The sequence below is a fragment of the Bidens hawaiensis genome, unplaced genomic scaffold (genome assembly GCF_021521415.1).
Source record: "Bidens hawaiensis isolate Kalapana, Puna unplaced genomic scaffold, B.hawaiensis_p1.1 tig00007372_1, whole genome shotgun sequence".
NCBI classification, from domain to species: Eukaryota; Viridiplantae; Streptophyta; class Magnoliopsida; order Asterales; family Asteraceae; genus Bidens; species Bidens hawaiensis.
In genome coordinates, this window is record NW_027491509.1 from 467,446 (window position 1) to 487,092 (window position 19,647).

General features: G+C 35.7%; 1 protein-coding gene across 1 annotated transcript; it reads right to left on the reverse strand.

Moving 5' to 3' along the window:
• Positions 1 to 13,994: 13,994 nt before the first annotated feature.
• On the reverse strand, positions 13,995 to 14,558 carry LOC143634981 (cysteine-rich repeat secretory protein 38-like). The gene has a single exon (XM_077102914.1). It carries the CDS (start codon positions 14,556 to 14,558, stop codon positions 13,995 to 13,997), a length of 564 nt encoding a protein of 187 aa, XP_076959029.1.
• Between the last annotated feature and the right edge of the window lie 5,089 nt (positions 14,559 to 19,647).

A 19,647-nucleotide genomic window follows, 5' to 3' on the forward strand; every position in this document is an offset into this window, starting at 1 on the left:
AAATGAAATACAAATTGGTGATAAGTGCATATTTGAATATGACTTCAATGAAGCTACTTTGTTAGTTTCAAAAGTTTATTAGTGATTTGGTGATGTTTGGAACATTTGTGATTTGGTTGGTTATTTGTATATATATAGTTGTATTGATACACTTTTTAGTTTATTGTGTTGAATGTTGGTTTGTTAATTAGCTTTTAAATGCTTTCATTTTATAGTTTGTTGTATCATCTATTTTGTTATTCACTCTTATTTTTGTTTTATGGAATGTATTGTAATGATGCCTTTTGTATGAAAACTTTTAATGAATGCTAATTATGGTTAAATCTAAAAATAAAACAAAAAACACTTTGTTAAAAAACACTATTACGCTTGTCACGCGCTAATGTACAAAAAAATATATTAATATCCTAATACGCAATACACGCTTATCCAACCATCTTCTGGCAAAGTGCCTATTTTCAGCCACAGGTTCTCTGCCGTAAAAACTATGCCAATAATTGGAGGCAAAACTCCAAAAGCTCCAAAATATTGGCTCCAAATATTCAAAAACACCAAATTACATTTAACACTCCAAAAATCAAGTTACACTCCAAATTATTAAAAATTTTCACTCCACAAATCAGCCAAATTATTAAAAAAAACAATCGAAGATGAAGCTTATAGATGAAAGAATCGAAGAAGAACGCTACTCCGATGAGGAAGCCAACTACGACGACGACGCTCAATCAGACGACATTGAAGGTTACTCCAGCGAGGAAGCCAACGACGATGACGGTCAACCAGAGGATGTTATAGGGATGATGGTTATCGAACCCCTCAACAGTTTGGAGGCTATCGAACCCCTCAACAGTTTTGCAACTACGAAAAAACCTACAAGGGGGTTGACGAGGTTACCTAAGCTGCGTACCTAATATGCAAACTCTGGTGGTGTCAAACTGGCAGTGGAGTATGATAATCTGGGTAGGTTCACTGGCCAAAACAGATCAAAGTTTGCAAGTTTTTTAGGGGATGTTGTAAGAAAAATAGTTGGCTTGAGACATTTAAGTTGGAGGGAGGTCACAAAGGAGCTTGAGATAAACTGTGGGGAAAAATAACGGTTATTCTTTATTTTTATTTGTGCATTTTATATTTTGAGATGTAATTTACATTTACTGTATTATATTATGCAGAAATATTTTGAGATTGAGGCTTGTCGCAGGCCTTCTGTGATTAATCGGCTCGGACACCTTCTTCGGGATTTCAGAAGAAAAATGTATGCCAAATACATTATGCCGAACATCGGTAAACCTCTGAAGTTAAAGGCGATACCCAAGGGACACAGGACGATGATCAGGCAAGAAGATTGGGATCGCTTCGTTGAGTATACACAATCAGAGCAGTTTCAGGTATAAATCCTCTACTCTGCAAACGTAGATTGATCGACTATATATGGTTTATGTTTTTTGTTTAAATATAATGAAATGATTATAATTTGTGGTTGAAGAAAAAATCGGCTTCATCAAAGGGAGCTCGAGCAAAGAATGTTTTTGATTATCACATGGGACTAGGGGATTATACCTACCTTCTAGAGAAACTGGTAATCACCGTCAGCTGCTTTCTCTCTAGTTCAATGATTTGTTGGTTATGTGTCTAACGCATGACCGTCAGCTGCTTTCTCTTGAATATTTTACAAGGTCAAAAAGAAGGAAATTGGACCAGATGAGATCCCCGGCCGTGCATTAATGTGGATGAAAGGAAGGGAGGACAAAGATGGTGCATACAAGAATGCTGTTGTCGAAGGCGTGGCAACCAAATTAGTATGTTTTTGTATTAAACTTTTTAAATCATTTTAAAGTCAATTCATTGCCTTATATTGGTGTCAAAAAAACTTGAGTTTGTATAACTTGTCTCAACACTTTATGTGGATATATAAGCGTGTTACAAGTGTATTAGAATATTTGTTTTCTTGTAGGTTGAGCATGAGAAGCAGATCGCCTCCGGAGCTCTGGCACTTCAAGCGTGCACAGATGCCGTCACCTTAGTGCTTGGCAAAGAGAAAGGTGGGTTTTTAAAAGGGATTGGGTACGGATTGACAACAGGTAAATATTGGGGTGTGAGTCGGGTAAAAGGCTCGTTTAAGCAACGGATTTCCCAACTTGAGTATGAGGCGGTGCAGAGAGATGTAGTGGTGAACAGGTTGACGTCTCTACTTGAATCCACGAATGTTATGCTAGCAAGCCGTGAGAAGGAACGGTTAGCATTTGAGACCAGGTTCAGACATCTCAAAGGATTGTTGCCGGAAATGTCGGCAAGTCAAGTAAGTGACGTATGCTACATATTAATTAATGCATTCGACATACATAATTGGCACTGTTTTTGTCACAATTCGTAGGTAAATCCTGTTCCCAACCAGGTTGGTTCTAACCAAAGTACTAGTGTTGTGGCGCAAAATAAAATGCCAGGACCAGTAAGTATCTGACAGTTTCTTTGTTTTTTACAACTTTCCATGTGATTTTTCATTTTCCATAATCTAATAAATTGATTTGTAGGCCAGTTCTGTGGGAAACATCTTAACCTCAGGTGAGGCTGTGCAACAAGAATCCGCTTCTCAGGTAACCATTTGACAGTTTGATTGATTTGTTTTAATAATTAACTTTCCATGTGAGTGTGCTGATTTTGCATAAGTTAATTGTAGCCCAAGTCTGCGGATAAAATAGTTTTCGAAATGGTACCCGCTCCCCATATCGTGACATCAGTAAGTATTTGACAATTTCAGTACTTTTTATAATTTGTTTCCAATGTGAGTGTGCTCATTTTCTATTACCGAATTGCAGGCCAAGTCTGTAGAAAAAAGTGTTGACCAAACGGTACCCGTTGCCCATATCGCGACATCAGTAAGTATTTGACAATTTCAGTACTTTTTATAATTCGTTTCCAATGTGAGTGCTCATTTTCTATTTACCGAATTGCAGGCCAAGTCTGTGGAAAAAAGTGTTGACCAAACGGTAGTCGATCCCCATAGCGCGACATCAGTAAGTATTTGGCAGTTTCAGTTTTATATTTTATAACCTAATAAGTCCAAACAATTCCAATTTTTGTTATATTACCAATGAAGCCTGTAGAGAACAATGTTGACCAAGCATCAACACAACTACACCACACTCCGGATAGTAACGACTCGAAAAAACCATCAGTAAGTATTTGGCAATTTCAATTTTTCCTTTAATTGTTGATTAATTCATTGAATGGTTTTTAGGTAAAACGGAGAAGCCGTAAAAGAAAAGTTGATGTAGCTACGGATGAAGCTTCCCAACCTGCTGAAATAAAGGTATGTGCTGCGCGAAACATTGTTAATTTCCCACCAACATGGGTATATTCTTATATATTGACTTCAGCTAAGCCATCTTAATTTCACATGCTGGTTTATAGGTGTATGAGTGTCGTTTGTGTGTGCATGACAAGCGTAACAAGGTGGCAAATGGTAAAGTTTATTGGTCACCGGTTCCACAACAGTTGCATGGAAAAGCAATCCCGGAGGGTTGCTATAAAGTTAGTATTGATGGAGCCATAAAGGAACAAGCAATTATTCCATGTGAGGCAGGTGAAATTACGAATGTTGGCAACGGAATTGGTACTTTCGTTGCTTGGCCAGAACACCTAATCATATGTGACCAGGAGGTTTGATCCCTTTTAACTTAACCGAACAAATATCAATGTTCTTTTTGATTTAGTTTAAAAAATGAACACTTGTGTTCGTTTATGTTCGTTTGCTTATAATCTAAACTAACATAATTGAACAAAGATAAACGAACATAAACGAACTTCCCGCCGAAAGGTTCACGAACAGTTAAGCGAACGTTCGGTATGTACGTATGCATACTATTATGTTCTATTCGATTACAAAATACGACATTAATTATACATATTTATTTTTCATATTCTGTTCTTCCAGCTACCACCACTCCCGTCCTCAAAAGAACTGGACAGAGCTGGCAAGAAGGCAAAGACAAAGTACACAATGATAGACCGGGTGACCAAACAGAAGACAAGGAGCAGTGCCAAGAAAACCGACACCTTAGCTAGTATATAGGTAGTCGTTATTTCTGTATTTTGTAAGATATTTTGAATATACATTTGCTTAAGTGAATATTATTGTTAATATAATAATTTTGTTTTGTTGCTTATAGCTGTTTTATATTACTGCACAAAAAATAAAAATAATTATATATTGCCTAATTACACACAATTTGGCCACATAGAACACATTAAATAGGTGTGGCCAAAAGTAAGACAATAGCCACACCTGAAATTACAAAAATTAGAGTCTATAAATGACCATTAGCCACAACATAAACATTTTTGTGTGACGAAAAGTTTGACAATAGCCACACTTTATATTACAAAAGCATTATGTGTGACAAACGGTAAAGACAATGGCCACACCACAAACTAAAAAAGAGTGTTTGAGTGGCAACTTCACAGTTTTAGCCACATTGACAACAACCTCCAGTGTCTATATGATATTATTAGCCACACAGTACCTAACTATGTATGAAGAAAAGTTTGACAATAGCCACACTTTAAATTACGAAAAGCATTAATGTGTGACAAACGGTAAGACAATGGCCACAACACAAACTACAAAAGAGTGTTTGAGTGGCAACTTCACATTTTTAGCCACATTGACAACAACCTCCAGTGTCTATATGATATTATTAGCCACACATTACCTCACTATGTGTGACGAAAAGTTTAACAATAGCCACACTTTAAATTACGAAAAGCATTATGTGTGACAAACGGTAAGACAATGGCCACACCACAAACTACAAAAGAGTTTTTGACTAGCAAGTTCACATTTTTAGCCACATTGAGAACACCCTCCAGTGTCTATATGATATTTTTAGCCACACAGTACCTCACTATGTGTGACGAATGGTTTGACAATAGCCACACTTTAAATTAGGAAAAGCATTATGTATGACAAACGGTAAGAAAATGGCCACACCACAAACTACAAAAGAGTTTTTGACTAGCAAGTTCACATTTTTAGCCACATTTACAATAATCCCCAGTGGTTATAAGATATTATTAGCCACTAAGAACTTCAATATGTGTGACGAAAAGTTTTACAATAGCCACACTTTATATTAGGAAAAACATTTTGTGTGACAAACGGTAAGACAATGGCCACACAATATGTAGGTCCCCCCGGGCGTCGCCGATCGATACGAGATCCGCACGAGGTCTAGGAGTGCGGAATCCTCCTAGACTCGTTTATGGTGTACAGACGAATAACACAAACACGTACACGATCAAATACACAAACAAATACAAGAACGGAATAAACAAATCTGCAGATTCTTATATAAAATAATCACGTTACATACCGTAACAAAAACAGAAAACACGACTGACCCGAGGTGAGCTCTACCTCGGGTCGTCTCACACGACTCTAGTCTCTTATTCTCTCTCAATAAACAAGCTGCTCAAACACACACTGATTTCTTGATTAATCTAAAACTAAACATGACACAACAATATATAGACCAAACATTCTCGGGCCTGGGCTTCAGTAGGCGAAGTTGTGCTAACTTCGCCTAAGGCGAAGTTGTGATAACTTCGCCTAAGGCAGAAGTTGTTACAACTTCGCCTATGGCGAAGTTGTTCTAACTTCGCCTAAGGCGAAGTTGTGCTAACTTCGCCTGTGGCGTTCCGCTGGTCAGAATTGCATAGAGACGGTCACAAAATGCACCAACAGTCTCCCCTTTGACCGTTGCTCTCAATTCTAACAAACACGAAAGATCATCTGTTACAAAACATGCACCAACAGACTCCCTCTTAACTGATGATCTTCTGTTTGCAGTCAACCAGCCGTGTCTGAAACTGTCCTGTAGCTTCACAAATCTACCAATCACCCAGCGTCTTCCATATCAGATCTCCCCTTCAGTGTAAGCTTCTCCGACTATAACGATTGAGGTCTTTGTAATGCATGCATCCCCGTGCCAATAGATCATCTCAACCAATCACGTGAGTCCATCTGACTTCACCAACACGTGAAGTTGGGCTTCCTCCACAACTTCACCAACTCGTCGGCATATGATAAGGTTTTAATCTTCAACTACTCAACATCAAGTGATCAATTTCATCACAAAACCACCCTGACAGAATCTAACACACGACCATTAAAAAATCTGAAGCATCTTCAATCACCAGGGATAACGATCAGGAACATAAACACTTTAATTCCCGGTTAAATCCAACTTGCTCCAGAATCTTCACTCTAATAAATAAGCATCACGTTTCAGGATCCAATTCTCGAACGCCTTGAAAATAACATAAATAATATGCTCTGACCGCAATCCAGTAATGACGAAAAACCTTCAGTTCAATTTGACTTTCTTCGGTTGGTCACCACGAACAACAACAATTTCCTTTCCCACAAACACCCGAATATGTGTCACTATCCAGTTTCAAACAATAACCCATTCACAACCTCAACTCTAAATCAGAGTTGACACGTATTTGTTCACACGTAAAACCAAAAGATAACAAGATCACTCGTTGACGGAACAACATCTTCGGTCTCACAATAATCATGTACACCTGGCCATACAGACGGAAAATTCCAAAATACTTTTTTTTTTTTTTTTTTTTTTTTTTTTAATCTCGTTAACTTCGCCGAAAGTTAACATCGCCTGGCTATAACTTCGCCGGGCTATAACTTCGCCGAGAAGTCAACTTCGCCTAAAGTCAACTTCGCCTGTTCATAACTTCGCCGGACCTTATATCTTCGCTGAAACCCTACGAACAGTGACGGCAACTTCGCCTGATGAACAATAACTTCGCCTGAAGTACTGTTCGGCCAGAAACGCACAGAAACGTGCCAGAAACACCAAAACGCAGATCTCGAACCATAGCGTAAGAGCCTAAGGCTCTGATACCACTTGTAAGTCCCCCCGGGGCGTCGGCGATCGATACGAGATCCGCACGAGGTCTAGGAGTGCGGAATCCTCCTAGACTCGTTTATGGTGTACAGACGAATAACACAAACACGTACACGATCAAATACACAAACAAATACTAGAACGGGATAAACAAATCTGCAGATTCATATATAAAATAATCACGTTACATACCGTAACAAAAACAGAAAACACGACTGACCCGAGGTGAGCTCTACCTCAGGTCGTCTCACACGACTCTAGTCTCTTACTCTCTCTCTCAATAAACAAGCTGCTCAAACACACTCTGATTTCTAGATTAATCTAAAACTAAACATGACACAACAATATATAGACCAAACATTCTCGGGCCTGGGCTTCAGTAGGCGAAGTTGTGCTAACTTCGCCTAAGGCGAAGTTGTGATAACTTCGCCTAAGGCAGAAGTTGTTACAACTTCGCCTATGGCGAAGTTGTTCTAACTTCGCCTAAGGCGAAGTTGTGCTAACTTCGCCTGTGGCGTTCCGCTGGTCAGAATTGCATAGCGACGGTCACAAAATGCACCAACAGTCTCCCCTTTGACCGTTGCTCTCAATTCTAACAAACACGAAAGATCATCTGTTACAAAACATGCACCAACACAATAATCTACAAAGGAGATTTTGAGTGGCAAGTAAACATATTTAGCCACTTTGAATTTAATATCTAGTGTCTATATCATATAATTAGCCACCCTATTATTAAATTTCAGTGGCCATTTCTTTGCTATATTCACACGGTATAGATCACAATGTAAGCTTAACACAAACCTATTGGTCACATTAATATAAAATTCATGTGGCTGAAACATAAATTCATATGGCTATATAGATGTAATTGTCACTCATAGTAAATTGACATGTGGCCATTTTCTACCATTTAGCCACACTTATTGGAGAGGCTTCTTGATGGCCATCAACTAATGTCTGTACCCTTTAGTCACACTTATTACCACATAAGGCCACTAAAAACTGTATGTGGCCATATCATACCCACGGTGTCACGGCCTTTGGCCACATATGACCTGAACCAAATGTGTGTGGCTAAAGGCCTACGTCCACACTTTTTCGTGTGGCTCAAGGTCACTATTCACGTAGTGTATATACCTAACCATGACTAATGACACTCCTATACAACTCTTTTAGAGCAACTATGACAGTATAGATGCTATAATCGGACACTAACACCAATCAAGAAGTAGTACGACCCACTAATGAACGTATGGTTTATTAGGCGTTTAACACTGATTACTACACTTTTATACAACTTTTTTAGAGCAACTATAAATATCACTTGCATTTATTTTATATGTTTTTATATTTACAATGCAATTTCTTATATTATTTGAGGTTTAATTATTTGATATATATATATATGCGCACACACACACACACTAATAATTCTTTATTTTAATTATTAAAAATAAAAAAAAATTAATTCTATTTAGTTCCTATTAATTTCACTTCCCTCAAAATTTCAAATTAAATTCACCCCGTTTTTTTTCTTCCAAAAATTTTGAATTAGCCTCCCATTTAATTTGACTATATACCACCTCAAACCTTAGAACTATAACATTTCCTTTCACATTTGCCTTCTCTTGTTCATCCACAAACCACCGTCAACTTCACCACCACAACCACTATCGTCATTACCACCACCATAACCATCATCGTCACCACCACTCCGACTCTCTAAATGCCTATTTTGTCCCCATTTTTTCACACACAAATGGTAACTTCATCACAACCCCTCTCGTCGATCGTGACCCACCAGTCAACCTGCATCATCTTCAATCCAATCTCCATCTTTCAATTCCTTGCAATTCTTGGTGATTTTTGAGCTTTCTAACACTCCTACATGCATAACTAGTAAGAATCATTCTCAATTTTGATTAATATTATGATTTTGATAAGTTCTTATGAAACCCTAAAGTCCAAATCGAGTTCTTAATGATTGTAGTGTGTTAAGAAGGATGATTGCATGCTAGTTTAATCATTACATGTAAGTGCTACACATTGTATGCTAGTTTAATCATTCTTGATAAAACCCTAGGTCTAAAGTTCTGAAATATTGATGATATAACATGATTATGGTGTTAACTAATTAATTAGAACCCTAGAGATGTTATAAACATGTTAGGGTTTGAGTTTTGTTGAGAACAGTTGGCTAACAGATTCGTTCTTGTTTATTGATTGGTTTATAACTCTATGTTAAACAATGATTATTGATCGATTCTTGATTTTAGAATTTATCATTAATCTTTTCTTTGTGAATAAAATCATTTTGTACATGCCAGAATCTGTCTGGTGAACTGAATGATCATAAGTTGAGGTGTACGATGAATATTTGGTTGCTTTGCCATGATATAATATGTAGATACATGTTAGGACTTTTGGTACTGTTGACATCACCAACAATTCGTCAGGTCAAAACGCGTTGAAACGATCTGTTAAATGCTGAAACGAGCTGGTAATGCTGAAACGGACTGAAAAATCACTGAAACGAGCTGTTTAACATGCTGGTTGCTGTAAAAACAAGCTGTTAAGTGCTTAAACAGACCGAAAACTCACTGAAACGAGCTGTTTAACTTGCTGTTTGCTGTTAAAACGAGTTGTTAAGTGTTGAAACGATCTGAAGAATTGTTGAAACGAGCCAACACGAGTGTTCGCACTCGATGAGTTGGATTTCAGTTTAGGCTCATTTCTCAGTTTTTTTTTTGCTGAACGTTGACACGGGAGAAAACGTTTTAGATTTTTTGTTACTTTTTTCATTTTTGACTTATAATTTTTTTTATTAATTTTTTTGAATTTTTATAAGGTGTTTTTAGTTAAGATTAAAAACCCTCAAAAAAATATTCAAAAATAATAAAAAAAAATCATAAGTCAAAATATTAATAAAAAACGGAAAAAGTAAAAAACTAAAACATTTCCTCCGTTGTCCTTGTTAAAAAAAACAAACTAAAAAATGTGTTCATGTTCGTTCGATTAATTAAACGAACACAAATTTTGTGTCCATGTTCGTTCATTTATTAAATAAACGAACATAAACGAACTTCCCGCCGAACGATTCACGAATAGTTCATCGAGCGTTCGGTTCTTTGCAGGCCTATTATTTTGTTCTATTCAATTACAAAATATCACAAAAGATCATATCTTTTGTGACAAGGAGGTTTGTTCCTATTTTGTTCTATTCAATTACAAAATATGACATTAATTATACATATTTGTTTTTCATATTATGTTGTTCCAGCTACCACCACTCTCATCCTCAAAAAAACCAGACAGAGCTGGCAAGAAGCCAAAGTCAAAGTACACTACGATAGATAGGGTTACTAAACAGAAGAAAATGAGCAGTGCCAAGAAAACCGACACCTTAGCTAGTATATAGGTAGTCGTTATTTTGTATATATATAGGTATAGCTTATTTTGCATATATCTTACAAAAAGATGTAAAGATTTTCTTAAGTGAACATTATTGTTAATATAATTTGTTTCTTATTTTTTATTTGTCATGCTTGTTTACAACTGTTTTATATTACTACACAAAAAATAAAAATAATTATATATTGCCTAATTACACACTATTGGCCACATAGAAACACATTAAATAGGTGTGGCCAAAAGTAAGACAATAGCCACACTTCAAATTACAAAAATTCGAGTCAATAAATGACTGTTAGCCACAACACAAACATTGTTGTGTGATGGAATGATAGCAAAGTTGATGGAGGTAACAAATTATGTGTGGCTAAAAGTGTGACAAAGCCACACCGAAAACACAAAAATTCGTGTGGCTATAAATAACCATTAACCACACCATGCTTGCTTCGTTTTTTTTGTGTGTGACGGAATCATATAAAACGTCATATAAAAATCACTAAGTGTGGCCAAATGGCATAAAATAACAACACTCCACATATTTTCGTGTGTCCATAACTAGCCATTGACCACACTTTCATCACTTGGTTTTTGTTTGTGTGGCAGAATGAGATCAAACGTCATTGGAAAAATCACTATGTGTGACCAAAAATATGATAATAGCCACACTTTATATTATAAAAGCATTATGTGTGACAAACGGTAAGACAATAGTCACACCACAAACTACAAAAGAGTGTTTGAGTGGCAAGTTCATATTTTTAGCCACATTGACAATAACCTCAGTGCCTATATGATATGATTAGTCACACAATGCATCATTATGTGTGACGAAAAGTTTGACAATAGCCACACTTTAAATTACGAAAAACATTATGTGTGACAAACGGTAAGACAATAGCCACACTATAATCTACAAAGGAGTGTTTGAGTGGCAAGTAAACATTTTTAGCCACATTTAATGTAGCATCCAGTGTCTATATGATATAATTAGCCACACTATTATTAAATTCAAGTGGCCATTGCTTTGCTATAGCCACACGGTATAGGTCGCAATGCTAAATTACCACAACCCTATTGGCCACATTATTATAAAATTCATGTGGCTGAAACATGAATTCATGTGGCTCTATACGTGCAATGGTCACACCTAGTAAATAGTCATGTGCCCTTTTTCTACCGTTTAGCCACACTTATTGGAGAAGCTTCTTGATGGCCAGCTACTAATGCTAGTACCCTTTAGCCACACTTATAACCACATAAAGTCACTAAAAACTGTGTGTGGCCATATGATACCTATAATGTCGTGACCTTTGGTCACACATGACCTGAACCAGACGTGTGTGGCTAAAGGCCTACAGCCACACTTTTTTCCTGTGACCGAAGGTCATTTTTTACGTAGTGCGTGTAATGGAAGCTGATGCTGGTGTAGTTACATACCATTGCATTCTCATTACACTTTGTGAGTTTGATCTTAACATGCACTAGGTTTGGCATTGACCGATTGAAGTGGTGTTGATAGAGTTAAGTTCAATTTGGAAAAGGTATGTAATAAGATTGGTTTCCAAAGTATAAAGAATGACAAGTCATCTTAGGTAATAATAGACAGCAGGCTGCTAGGATCAGGTAGTAAAATCCTATATTTCTCGTCATTTAGAAAAACAAAAAAAATCTAACTACACTTTATATAATTGACTATGAAAAAATCTTACGTCTCGGTTTATAGAGCTTGATGATTGGTGAATTAGTGAAGGTGGCGATGGTAGGCCTCACTTTCTCTTTTTTATTTGATTTATTTTATTTGGTGTGCCCAGTGTCATCTATGCAATCATTCATATTATTAAAAACTAACGGAGTTAAACTCTTGTCAGAAAAAAGGTCGCAGGAGAAAAATTGGTTGAAAGTTGATATTATAAAAAAATAATTTTAAAGTTGGGCTTAGCGCCAGCCAATTGATCAAAGTTGTGATTATTAAAATGCAATATCCCCATTAATATTATTTAGATATTCTAGCTAAAGTGGCAGCCGATAATATGGTTTCCCGAGTAATGCCCAAGTTAAACTCTAAAGTCAGCGTGGTCCCAGACCCGGTTAAGACTATATTGTTGGGCCAGAGTGGGACAACGGGGTTTTTAATTTAACGAGTGCAGTGACATAAATGCAAAAAAATCGTTGTTTTCCAAAAAGTAAAAAAAAAACAAAAAAGAAAAGAAAAATATCAGGTTGTTTAAGGTTGTAACAAAAATACTATTAAAAACGGTTAACTTATCTGCAACCAACAACCTTCACAACGGTTCAACAAACCAACACAAGCGGTCGTTACTCTATATATATATATATATATATATATATATATATATATATATATATATATAAAGGGTTCATATAAGAATAAGGAGTTTCCAAGGAATGGTAAGAATCAATCAGTTTTTGACATTTGGCATTACAAATGATGATGAAAGAATAATTTTAGGAAACTGTGTCGGTTATAATGATTAAAGAGTAATTCTAGGAAACTATGTCGGTTATTGGTGATTTTAAATCTCAACCATTGATTAACATGATCCAATGACTATGATTTATTCTTACTCTTCCTAGGAAACTATCTCTTTTTATTTTAACCTACCCCTATATATATATATATATAGGGAGGGGTTATCCTAAAAAACTGAGTGTGTCTAAAAAGTGTAGGAAGTAATCTGGATGGTTGGATCTTGGTGGTCAACGGTCAAGATTGAAAGATGGAACATATTGAGGAGTGTTTTATTTTAAATGGTTAGATTGGTGTGTTAAAGGGTAATTTAGTCCTAGTAGATTTGGAATCTCCTATTTTTATGCAATCAAACTCTCATCTTCCAAAAATGGTTACCAATATAATATCTTTTTATTAGTTAAAAAATAATCAAAACACACTAATGTTCACAAACCTGTACATGATAACCACCATTCACAAAAAAAAAATACCATGTTCTTGATTCAAGAACAATTACAGAGGAACTAACAATTATGAATTAAAAACACACTCATAATTCCTCATCATACATTCTCACCATCGTCGTCTTCTTACCGGCTTGCGTCACCAGTAAGACACTCACGTTAAAAACACACCAACATAGTCTAGTGTGTTATATTATATACGGAAATATTATCAATCTATAATCATCATTTCTAATCCAAATTTAAAACTCAACACAAAAAACATCACAAGATATATAACAGTGTGTTTTAAATCAAAATAATCAAAATTTAAAAAAAACCACCATATTTTAATCCAAATTTAAAACACAACACCAAGAACAAAAACACACTAGCTTGAACATCGTAGCAAACATTAATGAACAAAATATATATTACAATATGTTTTTATCAATTACAAGGCTTTTAAATAAGCTGACATTCATAACCGACATTCATGAGCAAAACACACTATCTTGAACATCATAACCAACCATCACGAGCAAAAGCATTGTGTTCCTACAATTTCAAAGTCTCTAAACATTGTACTGTATCAAGATATTTAATAAACCATTTACATTTATTACCCTTTCAAGAATTCCTTTGCATAATGTGTTCTATACAAATATACACAGAGAACAACAAAGACGAATTATACGACGACAATATCAGAGCCTGATGGTTGAGATGGCTAGATAGATGTTACAGAATTCGGAAATCAGCATGTGCATATCTTAGATAACAGTTGGGAGTTAACATTGCTGCAGCGGTTGCTCCACTACAACAAGGTTTCATCTCTCTAGATATATGCTGTAAACATGAGTTACAATCATTCGGTAATGTGTCTTGAGTACATTGCATAACCATGTGGAGAGTTTGATTTCCTGAGCCATAAGCTTGCAATCCATAACCGTATAACATACGATGATCCAGGGATTTCGATAACATGCCTCCTAACGAATTCAGGGCTTTCTCAAGCCCTACAACATCCTTAACTTTTGTCACACTAATTTCATTGGCCACAAACCATATATCATAGTTATTTGTAACTGGTGGCCCATATCGTACCATACATTTGACCCTCCATGCGACGGCTCCCTTTTGGTTCGGGCACTTCTGTTGAAGCAGTGGGATTGTGCTGTTCACGCAAGATGCACAATCGTTAGGTTTTAAGTAGCCTGCACATAGTGCCCCAACGCTAACCGCATCAGGTTTGTTATCAACATATGGGGAGACAGAACCAGGTAGCCTCTTTAGTGCTGTCATGAGGTTTGTTTTGCAGGGGCTGTTGGCCTGTTGGGTGTAAAAGTACCGGAGTCTTTTTTGCATCTAAAAACGTCGGTATAGATTGTTTCAGCCACGACGATGTAAACAATATTGAGGACTTCATAGAGTAGAAACAGAAACAATTTTGGATTTCATTTCCATTTGTTTCTTCACAGTAATTGTGAAACTTTGTGTATTTATAAACCAAAAAGTTAACTTGAAATAGAGTTGTTTATAATTCTAATTAGTTATCTATTATTGGCTTATTGTTGGACGTAGATAGTAGTGAAGTACCTGAAAATACTACTACATTAAGAGTTTGATTCGTGTAGAGCTGTACTATTACCATCAACCACATTAATTAAACTGTAAAAACATTAACAAATGATCGATAAAAGTATTGAACAAAATATGTGGTTTTCATTGATACTTATTATAGGCAGCGTACCAAAGATTTCTTTTTGTTTTATAATATGGGTTTGGTTCAAATGCGAATGGATTTTATTACTGGAAACATACGAATTGAGGAAAAGAGGACACTGTAACATTTTCGTAATTACTCTAAATAGATTGATTACGCTAACATAAAATACAAATAAAGTAGCGTATACGTAATTATTATTATTCTATTTTTATTTTTCTATAAAGTGATTACCTGTTCATAGTAATTACGAAAATGCCACGTGCAATTTTCTAGTTCGCTTTGTACGTTTTTCTATGATGATTTTGTTTGTATGATAGCCATATATATTCCAATCCTGGTTATAACACGCTAAAATATATATTATAGAAAGAGAAATGTGTGACGTATCTCAAACTTAAAATGTTGTGCTTTTTAATCATATGGATTTTCTATTCTTACGCTTTGGTTTTGGGTGTTTAAAATATGTTACGTGTCTTATACAAAATTTATTCAATGATTGAAACACGTTTTAAAATAGAGTTTCATGCTATACGGTTGCGAATTAGGCCCAGATTAACAATAAAAATTACGGTGGGCACAAGGTACACATACCGGCACTTAGGGCATGACACAACGAAATATAAGACGTGCATGCACACTGGGACACTGGGTGATGTAGATATGAAGCACCATGTAAAATAGCAACAACTTTTAGCCATAAAGCCATCATAAAACACCACATACACATAGCAGAGCCCCCCCCCCCCCAAGCGCGGAATTAAATATCTCGGTCGAGCTAAAATATAAAGAACCGTAAGCCCTAGCGAGTAACAAAACATATGAGTAAAAAAAAATGTTTTGGGCCCAATATATTAAGCAGTGGCGAAACCATAAACTTATAGCCGAAGGGATATAGCAGTATTTATTTATTATTTTTTTTGTTGTTGTAAATAATAAAATAAAATCGAAAGGTTGATAAAATTAAAAATCCTGAAAACCTTAGTAAATTAACTACCGTAAAAAGAAAGACCATAGATAAAAAAGTTAGGTTGCAGATTTCCTTTACTCTAATAATTATAATTATATCTAGCGTTTAAAGCATTCAAAACAACAAACATTTATATCGGTGTCACATCAAATTTCAAACTTTTATAAAAAAACCCAATTTTTTGGAAAGTTCCTAAAATTGTAAGGCCCCGTTACCAGTACCCTACGTTTGGTGTTGGATTTACTTATAAACGCAGTTTTAAACATCAGAGTTAATTAAAACATTCGCGGAATATTAAAACTTCAATCAGAATATATTACATAGCTTTCAAATCTTATCATAACAAACATTCAAAGTAGTTTAAACATAAAACATTGTCTTTATAATAACATAACACTTCCTTGAGATGTCAGTATCTTCAATTCCATTTTATGTGTTGCCTTCAAGCGAGTTGCCTCATTCTATTCACATGCGAACCTATTAAAAGTCAGCTACGCTGAGTGAGTTCTAATTAATCATACCACATACAACACATTCATAACTACATACTTTCGTACATACTTCATACTTTCATATTTACATAACCATACCTTACGTTTTAAAGAGCATTACGCCCTATAACCTTCGCATATATTATTATGGTATGCAACCCTTTAACCTCCGCATATATTATTAGGGTATGCAACCCTTTAATCTTCGCATATATTATTAGGGTATGCAACTCTTTATCCTTCGCATATATTATTAGGGTATGCAACCCTTTAACATTTGCATATATTATTAGGGTATGCAACCCTTTAACCTTACCTTACCTATCATTATCCTATCCATACATTTAATACCATACACAACATAATTGTACATACTCCCTTATTCACATACACATATCATACATACTACACTATACTTACCTTAACAATATGTGCAATACCCGAAGGTCGTTCACGTACTGTCAAGCATACATACATAACTATCACAATCGCTATTAAGACATACACTTACCATTTAAGGTAAGTGTATTAACATTCACATCGAGTATGCACACAACCCCGAAAACATAACAAGGAAATGGGGCTAGTAACTCACCTGAACACGGTTACGTTCACCGCTAATTGTTATTCCTTTATTGAGCTGTGCACGGCTAACTGTATAACAATTACACGTATCAATCAACTTATCGCTATCTATATTGTGTTTCTAGTTTGATTATAACCCACAACGAACGGGGGTCCGGGGGCAGCGCCCCTGGCAGCGGGGTTCTAGGGGCGGCTGCCCCTAGCGGAGGTCCAAGGGGCAGAGCCCCTGGCTAGGGTTAAGCTGCTTCGCCATCCGATTCGTTAACTGTCTTAACACATTTTTCATTAGAATTTTAAATTATTTTCTAATTCGTTAACTCATTCTGCATAACGAATTAAGTCTGATTCGCCATCCGATTCGTTACCTTGTATTTATAAGCAGACATAAATGTAAGCCAACATATATGTTAAGCGAACTTGACTTAAGCGAACTTAACTTAAGCGAATTTATCATTAAGCGAACTTAACATTCAACGAACTTAGCATTAAACGAACTTATCATCAAGCGAACTTGTATGAGGCAAACTTATATGTACGCGAACATAATAATAGGCGAACTTATATGGTAAGCGAACATATCAGTGGGCGAACTTAGCTGAAGGCGAACTTGAATGTGCAGCAGCAGCTACGGGTTTGGTTTTAACCCACTAATCGTTTATGTTTCAACGTATAAACCTCGGATATGATCTCAACCATTCCTGTAAACGTTCCCATGGCCAATTTCGGATAAGACTTGACCCGAAAAAGCATAAAGTTTGGATCTTTAGGATAAAAACGTTCGATACTAGATCTAAGGTTTATCTTAAACGAGCCGTTCATGGTTATAAGTTCGTTAGGTTCGTTTTTAACATCAAGCTTGCTACTTTAACACTCGTTGATACCCGATCTACTCTAGGTTCAAGTTTCAAGACTAAACGTTTATAAAAACGTAAACTTTAAAGGTAAAGGACATACCTTTATGCGTTCGATTGGTCACGTTTTGCTTGTTATCTTGTATCTAGCTTGTATATAAGAGATCTATTACTATTCGATGATCGTTGGTCGTTTCACCCTCTTCCTCTCTCTCGGCCGTATGTAGTAGGTTGTGTGTGTGTGTTTTAAGTGTGTAGAGAATAAGATGGAAATGAGAGTTAGAGTTTTAGGATGGTTTAAGGGGGTATTTATATCCCTTAAAGCCTATGGACCTAAGGTCCATTACTCTTTAATCCTTTTTAATTATCCAAGTCCATCATTCTTCTTTATTTAGATACTAGTTAATTATTTTCGCCCAACAACTAAACGCGACTTTCTTTTATTAAATATGAAAATTTTAGGATGTTATAAAAATGGACCATTTGGATAGAGATAAAATGAAAAATGACCCACTAATATTCAATATTCTTAAAATTGACCAAGAAATTTGAATTGGGGCGACACTTTGGGTAGCGTTCCGAAAAGATTTCTCGTCAGATTAAAATCTGACACGTGACAAGTTCGGCAAAAAAGTTGAAAAAGTTGAGGGAGCCGTCCATATTTTTTCCTTAAATCTTTTTATCAAAAGCAGACTTCCCCGATGGTTTTTTATATTTACTACAAGGTCCGTACAAATTCTCAACTTTTTGTAAATGGTGTCTTTTGAAAACCGTCTCCCAAGACACATTTTAAAAAAATTTGTTCCAAGAAGACGAAAAACAAAATAGTTGTAACCACATCATCCTCTTCCTCCTTCTCTATGGCTAAACCTCATGAAAATGAAGACTCGTTATCATCACCATCACCTTTTCAATGGTGGAAATCAATCACAAAATTCTCATTATATGGGTCTCTCAGATCATCATCATCTTGCATTATTACGATGCTTATAGAAATGGAAAGATGGTGTTTAATAAGTGAACATGTAGTAAATGATCTTAAACACAAGATCATGATCTACAAATCTGGTGACTTTTGGATTCCTGTTGGTGGGATTAAGAAGGAAGATATGTGTATTTTGGTATTTTGTTTTTTGTCTTCTTAGAACAATTTTTTCTTAAATGCGTCTTGACAGACAGAATTAAAAGTGCAATTTTTACAAAAACTTGAAAATTTGTACTGATCAGGTAGGAAACATAAAAAAACCGTTAGGGAAGACTACTTTTGATAAGAAGATTTAAAAAAATATGGACGGCTCACTTAACTTTTTCAACTTTTTGGTCAGACTTGTAGATTCTTTATACATGTCAGATTTTAATTTGTCGAGAAATCGATCTCTTCGGAACGCTACCCAATTATGGTGACGTCCAGTCCTAATTTCATGGTCAATTTTTGAAATATTGAAGATTAGTGAGTCATTTTTCATTTTCTCTCTCTTCAAATGCTCCATAGTATATAATTAGTAGAGAAAATTCTCAAAGTGGACATTTTATGCGAGAGAAAATAGAAAATGACCCACACATGTTCAAAATTCTCAAAATGTCCCAACAATGTGGACTGGGGTGACACTTTGTTATAAATTTCAACGAGATTTCTACACCGATCCTAATCTGACACTTGTAAAAAATTCTGAAAAGGCCGGCCAAAAATTTGAAAATGTTAAGGGAGTGGTCCATATTTTCTCACTAAATCTTCTTCATAAAAACAGTGTTCCCAGAAGGTTTTTTTATG

What these genes read in the sequence shown, in the direction of transcription:
- LOC143634981 (XM_077102914.1), bottom strand. Translation starts at nt 14,558, where the DNA reads ATGACAGCACTAAAGAGGCTACCTGGTTCTGTCTCCCCATATGTTGAT.